Source organism: Carassius auratus, chromosome 26, assembly GCF_003368295.1.
Source record: "Carassius auratus strain Wakin chromosome 26, ASM336829v1, whole genome shotgun sequence".
Taxonomy (NCBI): domain Eukaryota; kingdom Metazoa; phylum Chordata; class Actinopteri; order Cypriniformes; family Cyprinidae; genus Carassius; species Carassius auratus.
Window position 1 is genome coordinate 2,747,606 of NC_039268.1, and position 22,354 is coordinate 2,769,959.

General features: G+C 36.5%; 1 protein-coding gene across 1 annotated transcript; it reads left to right on the top strand.

The window, feature by feature from the left end:
* The first annotated feature begins 320 nt into the window (after positions 1-320).
* On the top strand, positions 321-2,145 carry LOC113044752 (coiled-coil domain-containing protein 86-like). Its single transcript, XM_026204927.1, has 4 exons — positions 321-966; positions 1,223-1,352; positions 1,569-1,643; positions 1,778-2,145. Exons 1-4 carry the CDS (start codon positions 452-454, stop codon positions 1,913-1,915), a joined length of 858 nt encoding a protein of 285 aa, XP_026060712.1. The 5' UTR covers positions 321-451; the 3' UTR covers positions 1,916-2,145.
* The last annotated feature ends 20,209 nt before the right edge of the window (positions 2,146-22,354 follow it).

Consider the following 22,354-nt stretch of genomic DNA (forward strand, 5'->3'; position numbering starts at 1 on the left):
AAATGGCATTGTAACATATATGGAAGTGTAGAATATGTGCAATGTGTCTGTAAACTGATGCTAAGTAGCACACCCTCTCTACTTTTTATTTAATTGTTCCCCTTTTTCCTTGTTTCTTCTTGATGATGTATGTGAAATTTTCAATGTGAGACGACATTGTACATGTTATTTGTTGACATAAAGCATTAAAAAGGATAGGATAGCGCAAAAGAATCACTGACCGAGTCTTTGAACCTCTTCGAGAACCGAATCGCGGATATGAGTCGCATTCCTTCACCGCTACGCGTCTCCCAACCTCTAGGGAGCGATATCGAGCGCTTCTTAAGGATTTTTCTTCTTCGCTTGTCGAAGCACAGGAGGAATACACGTGTGTTTCCGCCTATGGTTTCCGCACGTGTAGATTTCATTACAGTTTAATTATTTTTGTATTGTATTGATCGACACAACTCTGATGATGTCTGCGTCTATAAACAAGAAAACAAACGGAGGAGAGGCTGCCACAAAGACAGAAGCTCTCAACAACGAAGAGGACTCTCCCATTGTGAGCCGCACACGGAGCGGTCGCAGAATACGGACACCCGCGGCCAAAACTCCCGTCCGCCGGACCAGAAAGTCCGTTGTGCGGGAAGATCCGGCAGAATACACCGAGGCTCGGCAAGAATCACCACCCGATGAGAGTACAGCAGATACTCAAAGCGACCAGTGCAGTCCACAGACAGAACCAGTGTGTCCAGATCTGTCCACATACGCAGATGTCAGTCAAGAGTCAGGTCTGATAGGGTCAGATCAGACCAGTGAGAAGGAAAATGTGGTAAATAATACAGAGACTGAAGCCCCTGGTCCCACTGACCCCAAGAAAAGGGGCAAAAAAAGGACTCACTCAGAATCCAGTGAGAAGAAAAGTAAGAGGGTACCTCTTGGGAAACCTAAATCTGGAAGAGTATGGAAAGACAGGAATAAGCAAAGGTGATTAATATTATGATGTTTCTTATCACTTTCTTTGTAGCACTTGGCTTGTTTAATTTAGGAGACTGCGTGTCTATGTTTGCATTCATGTTCTTGCATGTCTATCAGTCCATAATAATACTTTGATACATAAACCTTTTCTCTAAGTTTTCTAACCAGTTTTGTTGTGTGGCTTTTTTTTGGTAGTCTTTTCTGCCCGTTTACTAGTACATCAGTGTTTTTCAGCGTGGAACTGTATCTATTTGACTTTTTGTAGGTTCTCCGCTCTGTTGAGAGACAAACCTCTGCGTACATCATGGGAAACGAAGATGGAGGCCAAGAGAGAGAAGCAGCTGGTGAAGCAGTACCACCAACAGCTGAAAGATGAGCAGGCCAGAGAGAAAGAGGCCAGTTTATGCACCAAGACTCTGTTTTTATTTTTATTGCATTGTCTTCAACATCCTTACAACTTGCATAGATAAGTCCCTTATGCAAACCAAGGCTGTGTGTATTTCCCTTTTGATTAATGTAATGCTTCCCTGCTCAATAAAAGTGTCAAACCTTAAATTAAAAATTAAAGTGAGCATTGGTCATATGTGCTTTTTCTGCATTTAAATTTGCAGGAGAAAAAGAGGAGGAGAGCAGAAAACCTGAGAAGACGAGCAGAAAATGAAAGAAAAGCAGAGATTGTGCAAGTGGTAAATGCAGAATGTCTATTTTTCACCCAAAAAAAATCAGTTGTCGTTACTATCTTTTTTTTTTTTTTTTTTAAATCTGGAAAATTCTTCTGTTTGTATTTTTTTAATAACTCGTTACTGCTTTACCCTTTCAGATTAAGAATACAGCAAAGATCAAGAGAATGAAGAAGAAACAGCTGAGGAAGATTGAGAAAAGAGACACGCTCTCGATGGTGCAGAAAACACCACCCAGTGTCAAGAAGGGAGCAGGGAACACAACCAGCAGCTTGTAGAGCGTTTCAGTACAGTACTGTGAGAGATCTCATCAGATCTTAACATGCTATTGTATATACGTGTGTAGTGCCTATTGAATGGACTGACATGTGAACCTCACTATGGAAAATACTAGGGACCTGTAATAATGTTGGATCAGTGACCCTTAAGTAGACCGCTTGGGTTGTAAAACTGCTTTAAGTCTCTGGGTTTGTTGTAATATTTGTACAGCAAAATAAAAATCAAATATGTTTGGAACTCATGGAAAATGTCACCGATCTTGTTTTTTTTTTTTTTATGTGATTTGTCTCATTAAAAAACATTTTAAATAAATCTATTTATCAATGAATGAGTCAATTTGACCCTGGTTCATGCATGTGAAATTAATTTCATTTTCAATGTTATTTGTTTTCATGGTTATATATGGTAATATTTATCTAGCTGAGATGCTTACACTTTCAGTATCTTGGGTACTTTACATGGTGAGGTGGATTGATCTGACCTTTCAATCCAAAAAAATACTATAAAAACTACAGTCCTAGAAGGCAAAATTATAGTGTTCAGAAGTGGTGATTTAGGCTTGTACTCTTAAAATAACATGACAAATAATAAAGGTACAAATGAGGGAAATAAGACATCATGACTTGTCAGGGTTTCTGTTTTGTTTTTGGTAACAATTGCTGTCTCATGTCCACCCATATTGGATGTTTTTCATAGTTGGTGAATCTCCCTCCAGGGGGCTGTGGTGAATCAGACAGGAAGATGTAACCAAGTTATATGAGATTACGGGAGGTGGAGTCTGTCGCCAAACAATGAGAAGGTACTTTCCGTATTTATTAGACCCACAAAAGCATACAGAGCATGACAAACACCAAGAAACACAGAAGACAAGAAGGATTTCCAGTTTAAGACAGAATGGCTACATATTATGGAACATTGGTAAGATTGTTTTTAAATGCATTTTAAAGCAGACAATCATTGAACATAATATGCCAACATTTTACATAAGACTTTTTGATTGTCTAGATGTTTTATTGTCACAAATGTCTGGTTCTCTTTCAGGCTCAATACCTTCTGTTCCGACGTGAAGCATGTGGACCCAGGGAATGTGTTAAAGGAGACCCCAAAGGCACCGTGCCTGTTCCCTTCCATGAGCCGTTAGGAAACACCACCCACGCCGTTCTCCAGGTTCAAGAGCCAGTTGCACCAGGTCCTGAAAGCTTTCTTGTCGATATCTTCAGTGGCTCTAATGGTATGAAGATTCCTGTGATTGTGAGGAGCACTGATACCATCGGGAAACTGCAGCAGGAGGTTTTGAAACTCAGACCTGACCTCGGAGCAAGCCTGAATCTGGTCTACAATGGCAAACCTGTTCAGCTGGACCAGACACTGTCCGAGCTGCAGGTGAAGCCAGGAGCCATGTTCATCACCTACCAGAAATGCCATGGAGGTTAACAAGGACTTTGTCCTTCTATTTTGTCAAAAGGCTCAATGGTAAATCTTCCTGTATCATAATGTGCCTTTAATTACAATAATGTGATTATTTTTAATTAGTGTATCAAGCTTTGTGGGATGAAAATGATAGTGAAACAAAAAAAAAATGCAGTTAAAATGATATTTTAGTCACGAGAAATAAAACTTGATGGAATAAAGATTTATTTTTAAGTTTGTGTTTTGTATTCTTTAAGAATTGATGAGGAAGAGTTTTAATCTTAATCGGTACATTGCAAGACACCTTCTGTAACATCTGCAAACAACATAACACTGAGCTAGCGGAAATGACAGAATCTAACCACACAGAAGAGGAAGCAGATTCTAGTTTCAATGCAAATAAATACAAGAATCTGAAGCAAATAAATTCTGTTTTGCACTGTTTTCTAGTTCAATACCATTGTAATATGTTGTTGAAAATGATAGCTTATGATGTGAGTTATGATATTCAACACTTCAAATTAAATTCTTCATGAAATTGAGCTTCTCTAATGAAAGCAGCACTGGAGCTACATGAACAAGTCCTGCTATTGTTCTCCTTCATGATCTTGGATATTCTTAAGAAGATTGTGAGCTTCAGTGGAAACAAGAACATCTGACAGTCTGTACAAAAAGTACAGACATGTAAGTGTCCCAAAGAAATACAGCAGAAGCTTAAATATTTCTTCATCTTTCTCCGTTTACATTTTGAAATTTATTTCCAGATTTGAATGTCCATTATGATTTAACACTCAGTTAAATTCAACAGGCCTGTTATGATCTAGATTTTCTCATTATCAGTTTATTAGCAGTACAATTATTTTTGACAGATACAATGGCTTATACTAAAGGATGGCAAGTAGTAGTCTATGGAATTACAATGACCCTTTATATTCCCTGTGTTTAGCAGGGTCATGGACCGCCTTGCAAGTAAAATAATAATCTCAAGAAAAGTTCTTCTGTATATAGGTTTGTTTTACTGACATTAAATTTGATGTAGATTCATGTTACCATCACCACATATGACATATAAAAACAGCTACCACTGCTTAAAATGAAAATGAAATTAAACATGAAACTATTTGTTTTGAAGTGCGACTAAAGTACGGTGGTTACCATTTGTGTCAAATCCGGCTCTTGTGCTCACACTGTTGCTGTAGTTACGCAGAGGTGTGCTGTTCCTTTAAATGCACGTTTGATGAAAATCAGCCTAGCACGGTTGGGATGGGCATGTTTACTAGAAACATGGGAAGTCCGGTACATTCCCAAAGATGTCTCTGACTCTATAAATTCAATCGGCACAGGAACAGAACATCATTTGTGGATTGTGGATGTTTGGCAGCTCAAACCAGCATGGCTACAGACATTCAAGCAGCACCGGTAAGATGTTTTCAAATACATTTTATAAGAACAGAACATTTTTAACACAATAGTGTTATGTATGGTCTTATGAAAATGCTGTCACTTGTGTTTTGTTTTGTTGTCTTAAGGTGCCATGCTCACATTCTCTGGATATTTTCATTCTCTTTCAGGCTCCGATCTTTCTTCAGCCTGAAACATGTGGACCGAAACAGTGTGTCAAAGTAGATCCCAAACATCCCAGAGGAGACCCTGTTCCCTTCCCTGAACCGTTAGGAAACACCACCCACGCCATTCTCCAACTTCAAGAGCCAGTTTCCCCAGGACTTAAACGCTTTCCCGTGAATGTCTTCAATGGCTCTGATGGTACGAAGATTTCTGTGACGGTGAGGAGCATCGATACCATCGCCAAACTGCAGCAGAAGGTCCTGAAGCTCAGACCAGAACTAAGAAGTGGGCATCTGTCCTATAATGGTAAACCGGTTCAGCCGCACAAGAAGCTGTCTGAGCTGCAGGTGAAGCCCGGAGCCGTGTTCATCACCTACCAGAAATGTCATGGAGGTTAAGAGACTTTCTTGTTGTTTACATTTAACACTATATGATTTGGAATAAATGACACTCTAGGACTGTAAATTTACGTAAAACTTTGCTTTTATTACAGTGTCTATATGTTTTGATGTGTTATCTTATATTACCTTTAGCTCATATGATGCATTACATATCATCAAAGTCATGGAAGCATTGTACTGAATTTTTTTATCTGCCTAAATGATTAGATTCTCAGCGATTAAGTATAGATTTCTATATAAAAACAAACATTAAAAAAATGGACCAGATATTGAAGGAAGCTAAAAGTATATAAAAGACATAGACTATTATAAAAGATAGATTTTTTTGTTTATTTGTCATTTCATTGTTTTAATGTTTACTAGACACATGTGAAATATGTTAAATGTATGTACAACCATGCTAAATATCACATTGTTACTGTACGAGATATTTACAGTTTACACATTTAGTAACAAAGCTGTGTAAAAGGATAGATTTTTTTCTATTGCTTCTAAAACAAAACAACAACAAGTCCAGTGCATGCAATCATAAATAAAAGCAACCAAATGAAACTGAAAGCAATTGTGTGTGTTGTTGATAATGCACGAGCAGACCGTTCTGTTTAAGCTGTCTCTGAACTTGACTGACTCAAAAAAGAATAATATTATACTTTGTATTGCTTTGTATTCTATACAACAATGGCCAGGAAGGGCTGTGAAGCCAGAACACACAGAGGTTGTAGTACTGACAATAAAACAGTTTCACTTTCACTTTGTAAGTGTATCGTCCATAACTTCAGCATAATGTAATAAGATGACCACAAAAAAAAAAAAAAAAAATACACAAATAACTATGAAAGGCACAACAAGATGGCTTAACTACTAACTATAGTCAACTTTCAAAGTAGCCTACAGTATCACCTGTATAAGTTTGATCCTTTGACTTGTGACTAACGTAGACCTTAATCACTGTGGTTCAAATATAATAAAACAACATACTGTAAAACACAGTGAGGGAAACTAGTTAGTTTCGAACTGCAAGACAAAGTACAGTGATTTCCAGAAATCTCTCATAATTGTGTTTCTCATAACTGGACGGTAAAGTCACGTGAACACCTTTGGTTAGTGCTGAGCTCTTCTTGTAAATCATGTGTTTGGTGAGAATCTGGAGTGCCGGATGTGTTTATTAATGCCATAACAGAAGTAGGGTAGATAGGTGAATTCCCAAACAAAGTTTCTCTTTCACTTTTATAATTTTCAGGGACATTTTTAGGTAGTAGGCCTAGCGGTATAAATCGTGGGTTGTAGCATAGCAAGAAACATATCATGATAACTGCAATGCTATGAATGTTTGTGTGCCAGACATTACATTTCCTGACATTTCACAGTAATGAACGGGACACACAGAATGTAAGCTAAATAATAATGTCATATAGTCAGCAGTTTCAGAAAAAAAAAAAAGTCTGATAATTATAAAATACTTATAGAATTCATGATTTTTTTTAAATATAATTAGTGTTTGTTTAAAAATTATTTAAACAGTTTTAAAAATATATTGTTCATTATTACTACAGCTAATACATTAACAAGTCTATACAAACATTTGAATGTTTGGTTTTATAGGCTTATTATGTTCTGAACATATGTTGCCTTATTTAATTTTAAATATAAATGACAAAATGCACATGAAGGTTAAGTCATATTTACATAGACATCTTTTCTCCTTTTCCTGCGAATGAAGCTAAACATGCTGTTAGGACGACCTCTACAGTTAATGTTTAATAACTGCACTTTGGAACATTAGAGTAAAGTGAGTAAAATCGCCCTCTGACAACCCTCGAGTGTTATTCAGTAATTCTAACAATAAAGCCAATTCGCCACCTCATAAAATACGAATTGGTCATGATATATACAGTAATATAACCTGCGTCGGTATATACAGTAAGTTAACCTGAAGCTTCTAATGTTGTGCAAAATTACTGTGATTAAAACCATAGATTAATCAGCAATAGTCTTTTATAGTGTCCCTTGCAAGAAGACCATCATATTTATTGGTTTGTCATCTAAAAGCTGAAGGACGCGTTGGTGTTAAACAGAAATACACCACAAGGTGCCTCTCTTATACTGACACACCTACAGTACAAACCCATGCACAATCATGCCTGAAGCATACAGTGGCCTAAAGAGTATACAAGTAAACCACTTTTATTCTTTGAGCCATGTGGTAATTTCTTCTTAATGCATTTTTAATATTTTTATTTGCACTGACAGTTTTAAACTTGTATATAAGTGTCATTAAAAACATCTTGAAACTTTTTTTTTATTAACTACGCTTACAGTGTTCAGTACTTTTCAAACGTCTGTAGCCTACACCGTTTTAATGTTTTATTTTTTTTTCCCACAAATGCACACATTCAATCTTAAAAGTGATTATATTAATATGAATAAATAAATAAAAATGTGATGATCTAAACAGAAACAAAGATGATATGCAGTTTACATATTTCATTTGATAAATTTCACTTTAAAAATATACTTTTCTTGTGAAGATCAAAGCAAATGTGAATCTGATTTGCATGTCACTGTCATTAGATTTGCTTGATCGTCAGCATTCAGATATCTAAATACATTTGCAATATATGCAACATTCAGTTTTTTTTCAAATGTATAACTATTTAACAATTAACTAACATATCAGTAAATCAGTAAACCAGGGGCCGTGCATGAGTGATTCTAGCATGAGTATGAGTATAAGCACACAAGTAAAGGAAGTTACTCTGAATTTAAAAGGGATTTGCCGATACAGATGCTTCAGGCTCTTTGTGTCTTTAAGGTGTATACACCTGCAAACTTACAGTAAATGATCAGAGGTAATTAAATCAGAACCGCTCCCTTCTCACACAAACTCAAAAATGCATTGCTGGTAAACAAAATACACTTTTCTTTTTTCAACAAGGTGGTATTGATAACATATAGCTTTAGTATAAGGTGGAAATGATTACACCAATGTCAAATAATAATAATAATAATTTTCAAATAATAAAAAATATGATTGGACTTTTTAGCTTTTCTGCACATTAATTCTAAAGTTTACACAAGCATAAAAAATAAAAACGGATAAAAAATAATAATAAATAAATGTCAATGTTTTGATCAATTTCAAACAATTAAAAAAGTAAAAAAAAAAATACAGAGGGGCAGTTTCATATTTTTTAATAAATTACGTTATATAATAGCGTTTAATGTGTTTTTTTATGGTGTTATGTTGTTCATTTATTTGGAAACGTTCTCATGAGGTCAAATATGTTTGTCAATGTCAATACAGGTCATTTGATATCACACACACACACACACACACACACGTTTGTTTTTGTGAAAAGTGGGTTCATCCCATAATGAACGTAATGGTTTTTATACTGTACAAACTGTATATTCTATCGCCCTTCACCAACCCTACACCTAACCCTAACCCTCACAGGAAACTTTGTGCATTTCTACTTTCTCAAAAAAACTCATTCTGTATGATTTATAAGCGTTTTGAAAAGTGGGGACATGGGTTATGTCTTCATAACTATAATATAAGTAACTATATTTAGCTATATATAAATATAGTTATAATAACTATATTTATTGTAGCTTTGAGTAAACTTCCTGGTTTCTTCATTGAAACCTGTTGGCTCGTGGCGTCACATCTGCTGTGCACAATATCAGTTCAGAGAAGCCACATTACACGGAAAACAGGGGGAAGATCCAGTCTTTTCTTAATACTGTTGTGTTTCTAAAGGGTCAGAGAATGCAGCTGTCGCACTAGTTTGAATAGTTTGTGCGCAGACATGTGACGTGATGAAAACAGACTTTGGGTGTGTCAGTCATTGTGATTGTTACATTTATCTGCTCTTGAAAGCTCGAGGCTTATCAGAAACATCTTACTAGGACATTAAAGCCGTAATAGGAAGTCCAAGGTATGTTGGGTCATTTCTTTGGTATCCTGAGATCTGATAAGTAAATGAGTGTGTAATATACATCACATAATCTCATACCATTTAATACAACTGATCATTTGTCAAGTAGGAAGCACTAGACCACATTTTCCATCCCTTTTCTAAATCGCTTAGGGTCGCATGATTTTATCTGAATGCTTCTACAGTATTTCTACAATATAGCATCTGGATCAGCTGATTTGGCTGAATTGGCTGATTTATTGAAAAGCTCACAATAAAGGCTCAAAACAAAAAGAATGTTTTTTATTTATTTATTTTTTATATTTATCATATTCACATACTGTACTTCTCCTAAATAATGACCTCACAAATTCATAGGTCATATGTCTTCAAATGAATTCAATAAAAATAAAAGCAGCACATTTATTGTATATTTTTATAATAAATAGAATTGGTCAAAACAAGGTGTGATGTTGGAGGTTGACAGCCAAGTCCTCATTCACTAAAAAAGAAGACAAATAAAAGCACAGTACTTATGACAGCATGAATGCAGAACTCATACTTGAAATAGTGGGACTGTTGCCAACAAAAATGAGCAAACAATTTCAAGCAGCAATGGAAAACAAAACATCCAAAATTCCTGCTTTCTTCATCTACACTGAATTATGCGGAAAGATGCCAGGGAGCATCTCTGTTTATGTATATTCACACCCCTGTTCGCCATGTCAAAGTTCCCTCGAGCTGTGAGACTAATCAAGCACTTTGACATGCCTGACAGTAATTAACACTCAGCTTTTGCACAGTTCTGGCTCATGCACTGCTCTTACGAAACAAAAATACATTCAGACACAATACTATATTTCTATAATGGACATTACTGCTTATAAGTTTCAATGTACGGACCAAATATGGCTATATATCGATAGCCTACATATAAAATATATAGCAATGAAGACAAACTCAATACTTTTATGGCTTGCATGAGTTTACACATGGTTTTACATAAAGCAGAAATTCACATTTCATGTAGGCCTGTTAAAAAATATATAATGCATATAAGAAAAACATATTGAAAAAAGACAATGAAGAGATTTGATTTGATTTGATTTGAAATATTAAGTTTGTAGTCAACACACACATACTGTAAAGACATTTAGCCAATGTGGTAGTTTCTATGAGTTTTGTGTAATTGCTATAAAGTATTTTATATATTTGTTAGTGAACAAATTTGTCAAATAATTAATATTGAACGCATGATAGGTAAAAATTGATGGCCTGAATGCACTGTTAGTCACTTTGGATAAAAGCATCTGCTAAATGCATACATTTATTAAAATTAAAATTTATATTAAACAAGTTCCAAGTTGAAACAATGGCACAGATAACATGTAACCAACACTGACCAAGCTAATAAATGAGAACTTTTAAGGCACAGTCATGGGACACGGAAGTTTTTGTTTTTGTTTTGTTTTTGTTTTTGTTTTGTTTTGTTGCAGGCTTGTTATCATTAGCGTGGACGTGACGTGCATATGATGCTTTACACATGACATTACCAGATCTGCAACTTTCATTGAATTGTAGACAAATGGTGACGAAGATGGCAACAGCGTTTCGTCATCTTCATGCATGATTGCAATCAAATATGATAAGAAATATGATATAGCGTAGCCTAGTGTATTATATATATATATACAAAATAGGATTTTGATAGGATTGGTGAAAATGGCTTCATATATTGTATCAAAATATTTATGTGTTTTGTATTTTTGATGTTTTAAAATTCTGTAAAATATTTTTAAAGAAGAGATTACATCATGAAAAAGGTGGCCTCTGATTGGTGCCTACTCTGTAATTTGCATGGACTTGAATAGAGGTGCCATGTCTTCTTATGCATGACTTGTTCATTGAGTCAGTTGTGTGTCTGAAATCGCTCACTTATTCAATCATATAGTGTATGGCAGTTGAGTTCACTATATCAGGAATGAACAAATAAATAAGTGCTGCTGATGCACAATGGAAAAATACAATCAGACCAAAAAAATAAAAGGTCTATCAAAATATATTTCCATACAAAGCATCCAGAAAGTATTTACAGTGCTCTGCTTTTTCCACATTTTGAGTAACTTATCTCTGAGGTATATTACCATTGATATTGACTTTTTGTAAGCACACCAGGGTGACTAGGAGCATTAAAATTGTCGAGCCATGACTTCCTGTACAACAGGATTATAAATATGTGGAGCACTAATGACAAATTCCCTCAGTCATTCATTATTACATTTACATTTACATTTATTCATTTAGCAGACGCTTTTATCCAAAGAGACTTACAGATGAAGACAGTGGAAGCAATCCAAAAACAACAAAAAGAGCAATGATATATAAGTGCTATAACAAGTCTCAGTCAGGTTAACACAGTGCACATAGCATGGGATTTTAAATAATATAATATAAAGAAAACAGATAGAATAAAAAAAGAATAGAGCAAGCTAGTGTTAGAGGTCTTTACACATACACACACACACACACACACATACAATTGCATAATTAATGAAAAGAAAATAGAATACAAAAAGATTAGAAAGGTAGTTAGATTTTTTTTAAGAATAGAATTAGAATAGTGAGTGTTAAAGTTAGAGGGTCAAATAAAGATGGAAGAGATGTGTTTTAAGCCGATTCTTGAAGATGGCTAAGGACTCAGCTGCTCGGATTGAGTTGGGGAGGTCATTCCACCAGGAGCGAACATTTAATTTAAAAGTCCGTAAAAGTGACTTTGTGCTTCTTTGGGATGGCACAATCAAGCGACGTTCACTTGCAGAACGCAAGCTTCTAGAGGGCACATTAGTCTGAAGTAACAAATTTAGGTAAATGGGTGCAGAGCCAGTGGTAGTTTTGTAGGCAAACATCAATGCCTTGAATTTCGTGCGAGCAGCTATTGGAAGCCAGTGCAAATTGATAAACAGAGGTGTGACGTGTATTCTTTTTGGCTCATTAAAAATGAATCTTGCTGCCGCGTTCTGAATTAATTGTAAAGGTTTGATAGAATTGGCTGGAAGACCTGCCAAGAGAGCATTGCAATAGTCCAGCCTGGACAGAACAAGAGCTTGAACCAGGAGTTGTGCAGCATGTTCAGAAAGAAAGGGCTTGATCTTCTTGATGTTGAATAAAGCAAATCTGCAGGATCGGACAGTTTTAGCAATGTGGTCTGAGAAAGTCAGCTGATCATCAATCATTACTCCAAGGTTTCTGCTTGTTTTTGAAGGTTTGATGTAACTAACTTGATGGTGAAATTGTGATGAAACGATGGGTTTGCTGGAACCACAAGCAGTTCTATCTTGGCAAGGTTGAGTTGAAGGTGATGGTCCATCATCCAGGAAGAAATGTCAGTTAGACAAGCTGAGATGTGAGTAGCTACCGTCGGATCATCAGGATGGGATGAGAGGTAGAGTTGAGTGTCATCAGCATAGCAGTGGTATGAAAAGCCATGTTTCTGAATGACAGAACCTAATGATGCCATGTAGACAGAGAAGAGAAGTTGTCCAAGAACTGAGCCACCCCATTATAAGAGGTAAAACCAAAAAATATAGGTCTGATTTGCAGAACAAGATTGTTGAGCTTCACAAAATAGAAAGTGGCTATTAAAAAAAGAGGTAAAGCATTGAAAATCCCTATTACCACCATTGGAGCAATAATTAAAGGGTTCCAATCAACTAAAGCTGTTACAAATCCACCTGGAAGAGGACATGTGTCTTTATCGTCCTAATACACAGTGAGGAGGAGAGTTTGCTAAAGACTCTCAAAGGATCACAGCTGGAAAGTTGCAAAGATTAGTCGAGACTTGGGGTCAGAAAGCCCCCCTAAAAAAAAAAAAAAAATAGAAATCAAATGCAAAATAGGATTTTGTAATTTGTATTTGATAGGATTAGTGAAAATGGCTTTGTATATTGTATCAAAATACTTAAGTGTTTTGTCTTTTTGTTGTTTTAAAATACCTCTGATTGGTACCTACTCTGTAGTTTGCATGGACTTGAATACAGGTGCCATGTCTTCTTATGCATGACTTGTTCATTGAGTCAGTGTTGCCGATGCAAAGTAGGCCCTTCAATACCAAACACCAAGTAACTAAATTAGGATACATGTATGAGTCATTCGCAAACTGTTAAACATTAAACAGTTGGTTGCTTTAAATCTAACTTTTATCTTGGAGATCAGAGTTGCATTTGACTGGTTGCATTTATCAGATTTACTGCATGTACTGTTGCTATAATAACATTGTTCACTTAATCAACTGAGTAGTCGGTGTAATGGTGAAGGTATAGATCAGATAGGCAAGCGGATCAAAGGTTTGTGAAGAAATGTTTCCTTGTAAAAGTTTTTTTTTTTATTTATAAAAAAATACCATCATTTATTTTGATACATGCTGTGGCTACTGTACTTTTTAATTTATTTTGATACACTTAAAAATAAGGTATTTGGCATTTTATTTTAAAATGCATTTTGATGTATCTTTGCCCATACACCATTATAATACAATGACAGTGTTAATAGGCTACAATAAGGGTCTGTAGGGATTAAAGTGAGAAATATTTTGTGACTAGGAGCGTGAAATTGTCCAGCCATGACTTCCTGTAGACCAGGATTATAAATATGTGGAACACTAATGCCAAATTCCCTTAATCATTCATTACAAGAGGTAAAACCAAAGAATATAGTTCTGATTTGCAGAACAAGATTGTTGAGCTTCACAAAATAGAAAGTGGCTATAAGAAAAGAGCTAAAGCATTGAAAATCCCCATTTCCACCATCGGAGCAGTAATTAAAGGGTTCCAATCAACTAAAGCTGTTACAAATCCACCTGGAAGAGTACATGTGTCTTTATCGTCCTAATACACAGTGAGGAGGAGAGTTTGCTAAAGACTCTCAAAGGATCACAGCTGGAAAATTTTAGTTTTATTGAGAAAATTTTATTGAGAGTTTAGTCGAGGTCAGAAAGCCTAAAAAATAAATCAATGAGCTCCTACATCACCACATGTTGTTCGGATAGGTTTAACAGAAAATTACCCTTACTCATCCAAAAACAAACTCTAGCTGACCTGAGCCCTATAGAAAATGAGTGGGGTGAACTGAAGAGAAGAAGCACCAACATGGAGCTGTGAATCTGACGGATCTGTAGAGATTCTGCATGAAGGAATGGTCTCTGATCTCTTTTCAGGTGTTCTCTAAACTCTTCAGGCATTATAGGAGAAAACTCAGAGCTGTTATCTTGGGAAATTGACATTGCAATAATTGGGTGGCAATAATTGCGGCCAGCATGAACTAAAGAAAGCATTTATTTCATAATGAGATTTCCCCCCACTTTCAATTGTTTTGCTTCAATGAAAGTTTAGAATTTTGTGAATTTTTTTTTATTTTTTTATGAAAGATCAAAAGGATAAACAATGCAGATATATATTTTACAGCCACCTTTGCTCATATTCACCAAGGTTACGAATAACAGTGGAGGACACATACATACATATATACATACATACGCGGCTCTCTGCGTGTGCACCGAACACAGCGCACGAGTAACCAGCTACTCAATATAGCTTTTCCCCATCTTGTGTTTGAAAGCTTAAAACTCTTTTTAATATTTAAATTGACAAGTGGCAAGGCTTAATAACACATGAAAATTTTAAGCTTTCGTAACCACAAGCAGCAGTGGCCTGTCAAAGGTCCTGAGCATCTTTTTAGGCTGGCTTCAGCCAGACGGTTGAGATCGCCGAGGGCCCCCCCTCAAACGTGGGCCCCTATAATCGTCACCACTTTTCACCCCACTAGCGACGACCCTGGCTCAACATCACCACAGTGTTACTAAAGAGTACAGTGACTTTTACCTTCAGTAAAAAAAAATTACCTCAGGTAATGATACCACTGTGCAAATAGACTTAAATATGTAAATATGGCATCATTTCCAGTTTTAAATTTGTTTTCTATGCTATTTCAAGTATGGTGGCACTTGAAGAAGGATTCAGTTGCTTTTTAAATGGTGGGACAAGTTTGTGGCCAACCTCAAATGTTTTCTGCATACATCAACACATGTTATTCAGATCCAAAAGATGGTTGAAAGCACTTGTTAGAGGCTTGAAACTTTTGTTAGCTTTTGGTAAGTGCCTATCACCAATAGAATCCAAACGGAATTTAATTAATAAATCATTCACACACATGACAACAGAGAAGTTTTCATGCCCCCCACTGGTGTAGATTTACTGAGATTTATTTTCCTGTGCAAATTGGTCATTAATATTACAGACACCCTGTGGCAAAATTACATTGCTTTATCTAAGCTTGCAAAGCTAATCCCGTCCGAATAGGGCTTTAGAAAATGGCAAGTTTGTTGGTACCAAATGGGCTTGTCTGTGCTTTTCAGAAATCTTTCACACACAGCCATATCTAGGGTTTACAATGAATGTTCTGGGGGAAAAAAAATAATAATAAAGAAAATATTTAGTGAGTGGGAGTGTCATGTTGATTGCATAGGGTAGAGGAGAATGGCCAGGCTACTTTGATCTGATAGAAAGACAATAACTCAAAAAAAAAAAAAAAATATCATTACAACCAAAGTAGGCAGAAGAGCATGTCTAAATTTACAACATGTTAAATCTTGAAGCAGATGGGCTCCAGTAGCAGAAGACCACATCAGGTGCCACTTCTGTCAGCTAAGAACAGGAAACTGAGGCTACTATTCACACTGGATCACCAGAACTGTTCAGCCTTTTTTCTTCTGTGGGACAAATAAGAGGATATGTTTGACTTTCATTGGTTTAATTATCAGATTTGGAACAACATGAGAGTGAGTAAATGTGACACATGTAGATTGCAGCATGTAGATAAAATAGTAGTCAGTCAGGGATCCAGACCACAGTCAGAATTATGTCCCAGCAGCAGCCCATCCTTAGTAGTGGGAGTATGGGAGGGCTCTTCATCCATTCCCTTCTACTCCACTAATAGTTCTTCGGTAGCACATGTAGCTGGCACATACACCTGGTCAGACTCTCCAAAAGGCTTGTGCTCTGGGGAGATGGTTTTGTTCTGTCCTTTTCTTAGATGTTGGCTTGTGCATTGCAGCACATTTCAAGCCCTACATCTGTGGTGGGCTCAGACATCATGCCTTTGCAGCAGGAGGGATGTTGTGATGTCCGCGGCGACGCAAATCCTGTAATTCTGCAAACAGCAGCGTACGTGATAACATCAGTCAGCTCGCCTTGACTACTGCAATATTCCTTACTGTATATTTACAATAAAACGAAATAAGATATAAAATACCACTGCCTCCGTTTGTTTTCATTTAAAAGGGGGGGTGAAATGCTATTTCATTCATACTGAGTTTTTTACACTGTTAAAGAGTTGGATTCCCATGCTAAACATGGACAAAGTTTCAAAAATTAAGTTGTACGTTTGAAGGAGTATTTCTGTTCCAAAAATACCTCTTCCGGTTTGTCACAAGTTTCGGAAAGTTTTTTTCGAGTATGGCTCTGTGTGACGTTAGATGGAGCGGAATTTCCTTATATGGGTCCTAAGGACACCTGCCGGAAGAGCGCGCGCTCACGTATAGCAGAGCACTGAGAGCACAACAGACTTCACTGATCAGAGCGAGAGCGTCGCGAAATGTCACAAAAGAAGTGTGTTTTTGGTTGCCAGGGCAAGACAACCCTGCACAGATTACCAAAAAAAACAGCATTAAGGGACCAGTGGATGGAGTTTATTTTTACAGAGCATCAACGGAGTTGTGCAAGTGTTTGTGTTTGTTCCCTGCTTTTCGAAGATGCTTGTTTTACAAACAAGGCCCAGTTTGACGACGGATTTGCACATCGTTTATTTCTTAAGGATAATGCAGTCCCAACGAAAAAGGGTCAGGATCGTGTGTTGGAACCGCATGCGGTGAGTAAAACTGCTTCAAATATCTCTGTGTTGTTAACTTAGCTATCGGCGTGTAAGCACATCAAGTAAACAACATGCGATGTTGTCATCAAACTGCACTTTCCACATGTACAGCTTAAAAAAAAAAAAAAAAAAAAAAAAAAAAAAAAAGATCTTAGAACTTAGTCATTTTCCTAAACCACTAAGCAAATATATACAGTTTCAGTACAAACCACATAGAGACGTTGTTGCTGATGCTGCTCTTGTTAAATTTCAGCCTCTGGATCTGATTCTGGATCATAAATATACGGCTGAATCTGACTGTTAACCATGGTTTGTTTTGGATGATGGTTTTTTCCTCACGGTAATGTCACAGCTTCCAAACGCTCTCAACGCAAAAGCCTACTGGCGCTCGTGATTCTTTAGCTCCGCCCACACGTCACGCCCCCAGCCGCTCGTGTTTTTCTGGGAAAAAAAGGTACAGACTATCTTTCTCTTATAAATATAATAAAACTAAAGACTTTTAGGAGTTATGAAGGATGCAGTACTACTCTATAGGTACTCAAGATTAACAGGATATTGAGTGAACCCCCCCCCCCTTTAAAGAGCATTAAACATTTCAGAATATCAAGGGTTACTAGTTAAATCTTGAAATTTATCTTCAATGTCCGGCATTGTATACACCACACTGTATACACCAGAGGGACGAAAAATAAAATAAAATGAGATCTCTTAAAAAGAGAATCTATTAAGTTCCGCATTGGTTACAAAATATTATTACGTACCTATAAGGCCCTTCATGATATAACTGAATGATTCTTGATCACTTAATGATACCTGACAAGACTTACCACGCTACAATCCATCACGCTCCCTAAGGTCACAAAATGCTGGAGTTCCTGGGATAGCAAAGTCCACGAAAGGATGTAGAGCTTTTTCACATTTGGCTCCCAAACTCTGGAATAGCCTTCCTGATAATGTTCGGGGTTCAGACACTCTCTCTCTGTTTAAATCTAGATTAAAAACGCATCTCTTTGGCCAATCATTCAAATAATGCATCTCATAATTTTGAACTGCAGTTGTATCTGATCAAATACGCATTATTATTCTTTAGCTTGGGTTAAACTAATAATTTTTTGGGTTGGAACAGCAGCTACGCTAATTATGTCTCTATTTGTTTCTCTGTTTTGCCCTAAGATTTACACAACTCCAGTCTGGATCCAGAACACCTGAGACCCCTCAGAGGACCTCAGATGATGCTAACCCTGAAACAACATACAGAACTACCAAATATTGCTACAAGTGTGACTGCATCATATTATAATTGCTGTTAATAGTGCTCACTGTATGTTTGATTACGTCTTTACTTGACTTTTTCCGTACATTTCTGCTTTATGCACATAAAGTCACCACTGCTACTAAATAGTTGAAGAAACTTAATTTTATGTGAAGTTGCTTTACAATGATTTGTACTGCAAAAAGCGCAATACAAATAAACTTCAATTGAACTGAATTAAAATAAAAAAACTTTTTATCATTTCAAATATTTTTCCTAGACATAAATTAGATTACCTTAAGATTGATGGAAACTTTAGCTTGAGTCCCCTACTTCTCAAACTTGTCTCCTGAGACAAAAAACTCTTAAAGGGGGGTGGGGGGGGGGGGGGGGGGGTGAAATGCTCCTTTTCACTCAATATCCTGTTAATCTTGAGTACCTATAGAGTAGTACTGCATCCTTCATAACTCCAAAAAGTCTTTAGTTTTATTATATTTATAAGAGAAAGATAGTCTGTACCGATTTTACCCGGAAAAACACGAGCGGCTAGGGGCGTGACGTGTGGGCGGAGCTAAAGAATCACGAGCGCCAGTAGGCTTTTGCGTTGAGAGCTGGAAGCTGTGACATTACCGTGAGGAAAAAAACATCATCCAAAACAGTCAGATTCAGCCGTATATTTATGATCCAGAATCAGATCCAGAGGCTGAAATTTATCAAGAGCAGCAGCAGCAACGACTACATCAGGACGTCTCTATGTGGTATGTATTGAAACTGTATATATTTGCTTAGCGGTTTTGGAAAATGACTAAGTTCCACTTTATGTCGTCCTTTTTTTTTTTTTTTTTAAGGTGTACATGTGGAAAGTGCAGTTTGATGACAACATCGCATGTTGTTTACTTGATGTGCTTACACGCCGATAGCTATGTTAACAACACAGAGATATTTGAAGCAGTTTTACTCACCGCCTGCGGTTCCAACACACGATCGTGACCCTTTTTCGTTGGGACTGCATCATCCTTAAGAAATAAACGATACGCAAATCCGGCGTCAAACTGGGCCTTGTTTGTAAAACAAGCATCTTCGAAATGCAGGGAACAAACCAAAACATTTGCACAACTCCGTTGATGCTCTGTAAAAATAAACTCCATCCACTGGTCCCTTAATGCTGTTTTTTTTTCTTTTGGTAATCTGTGCAGGGTTGTCTTGCCCTGGCAACCAAAAACACACTCCTTTTGTGGCATTTCGGTCTCTCGCTCTGAGCACAGTGTGATGTTGTTGAGATCTTTCTAAAACTTTAAAAAGAGACAAATGTGAGATATCCAAAGTCTCTAGCTAGAGCTCTAGTTTTTGAAGAAAAGGAGACAAGTTTTGAGAAGCAGGAGACTCAGTCAAAAATCTCTATTTGATCTTAAGTAACTTCCTTTCTGTCTAGGAGAAATATTTGAGATGTTAAAGAGATCTCACTTTTGATTTTTCTTTCCTATGGGTTGTGTCATCATAGACATAGAATTGCTAGTTTTTAATGCTAACTCATAACATATAGCAAAGAATCACAAAAATGACAGTTTCTTGCTTACAGCTCTCCAAAGGAATGGTTTTATGCAAGCCTACTTACAGTTAAATAAATACTGACCAAAGATAATGTTAATGTAAAGGTTAATGTATAACTTAGTCTGGTTTCATTCTAACAGTGAATACTGTACCATTAAAAGCCATAACATGTAGCCTATATTTATTGTATTTTTTATGAAAGCACAATATTTTGGACTATTTAAACAAAATAAATATTTTTATTTAATTAAAATAAAATATGACATCTTGCAATATTAGAACGTTAAAATGTTAGAACTGGAAAAAAAGTTTGAGCAGTATTAAACATCAAAAGTTAAACAACATTGACATTGTTTACATTTGAAAACATACATTAGGAAATGCATGAGAAAAAAGATCCACTTCTCCCTCCCAGTACAGCCTGCTGTTACATTAATATGTCTAATTATATTCTTGAGAAACAAAACATCATCAAACTTATCTTTATATTGCTCTATACCATTATTTGAGAGTGTGCTACAATGGGAAATATGTTGTACCTATATGTAATACATGTAATAATAATAAATACATTTGTTGTTTAATTAATTTGTTAAAATATGTCTTAATGAACTATCATGAATGGTTGATATGTTTATGGCATTCATAGGAAAAGTATAAATATTTTGGACATAATAATAAGGCATGTTGCTTGGAGCAGACTGGATTCAATCTTCAATCCGCCTGAAACTGAGGTTGCTACTGGAACAGTAGTGGTAGCTGAAGCTGTAATAATAATAAAAAGCACACACATAAATATATGATTAAATAAAAAATAAGCAAATTAGCTGGATATCCTTATAGATCTATAGTTATAGATAGTTTACAGGTATAGTAAGTAAAAAGAGTTTACCTGAACCATTGACTGAAATTGATTGAGGAATTATGTTCAGTGGATTGACATCTCCGGTTCCCACTGCTGTCAAGAGAGTTTTCGAAATCTCCTCAGCAGATGGAATAGTTTGATTGAAGCTGAAAGCTAGTTGTGTTGATGTGATGATTGACCCTGCTCTGGAATATATAAATGTTGAAATTAATGTTAACTTTATAGATTCAGTTAATTGCCAGTTTTATTTCTCTCTCTCTCTCTCTCTCTCTTTATCTCTCTCACACACACATACACACACACCGCATGAATAAAATACAAAAATAAATAAATAAATGGTAATTTGCTGCTTTTACCTGAATCCTAGGACAATCAATCTAAGGAAGTTTTCATACTTGATTTTATAGATGGGCTCAAGCTGGAACAAATAAAAGAATCACAAACATTACTTAAATGATTTTCTCTTTTATTAATTAAATGTTTAAAAGTCAAGAAAAGTCAGTGTGATTCATTAAATATAATAAATGGATTTGAACTCACCTCATCTCTGACAAGCTTAGACCTATTCTTGAACTCCTCACTGTTGCTATCACTGAGTGCATCTATAAATGTTTCAAAAGAGCGAAACTCCAGATTTGTTAGCACCTCGGGTACTATTTTTGCAGTAGTTGCTGTGGAAATTGTAGATGCTGTAGAGACTGTAGATGCTTTAGTAACTGTAGATGCATTAGACGCTTTAGACACTGTAGATGCTGTAGACACAGTAGATGCTGTAGAAGCTGTAGATGCAGTAGAAGCTTTAGACACAGTAGATGCTGTAGACACAGTAGATGCTGTAGAAGCTGTAGATGCAGTAGAAGCATTAGACACTGTAGATGCTGTAGACACAGTAGATGCTGTAGAAGCTGTAGATGCAGTAGAAGCATTAGACACTGTAGATGCTGTAGACACAGTAGATGCTGTAAAAGCTGTAGATGCTGTAGATACTGTAGATGCTGTAGAAGCTGTAGATGCAGTAGAAGCTTTAGACACTGTAGATGCAGGAATAACTGTTGTGCCACTAGTGGTAGATGTGTCAGCGGCTGGTAAAGAGGAATTGACTGAAATTGGGGAAGAAGCTGTTGATTGTACCACTGTTGTGGTTATTGCTGCACTACTAGTGGATGAACCATTAATAGCTGCTGGGACTGTGGATGAACCTGTTGAGGATTCAGCTGCTGTAACACTAGTTTTAGGTGCTGTTGTGGTAATTCCTGTATTAGTGGTTGAGGGCACTGCTGTTGTGGAGGATTCAGCTGTTGTAACACTAGTTTGTGGTGCTGTTGTGGTAACTCCTGCAGTAGTGGTGGATGATTCAGTAACAGCTGTAGTGGTTGTTGAGGGCACTGCTGTTGTTGTGGCTGTTGTGGAGGATTCAGTTGTTGTAACACTAGTTTGTGGTGCTGTTGTGGTAACTCCTGCAGTAGTGGTGGATGATTCAGTAAGAGTTGTAGTGGTTGTTGAGGGCACCGCTGTTGTTGTGGCTGTTGTGGAGGATTCAGCTGTTGAAA

Excerpts from the sequence above, each read along its gene's own strand:
- LOC113044752 (XM_026204927.1), top strand. The coding sequence starts at position 452 with ATGATGTCTGCGTCTATAAACAAGAAAACAAACGGAGGAGAGGCTGCC. Across the intron at positions 967-1,222 it reads AAAGACAGGAATAAGCAAAG|GTTCTCCGCTCTGTTGAGAG; the intron begins GTGATTAATATT and ends GACTTTTTGTAG. Across the intron at positions 1,644-1,777 it reads AAGCAGAGATTGTGCAAGTG|ATTAAGAATACAGCAAAGAT; the intron begins GTAAATGCAGAA and ends TTACCCTTTCAG.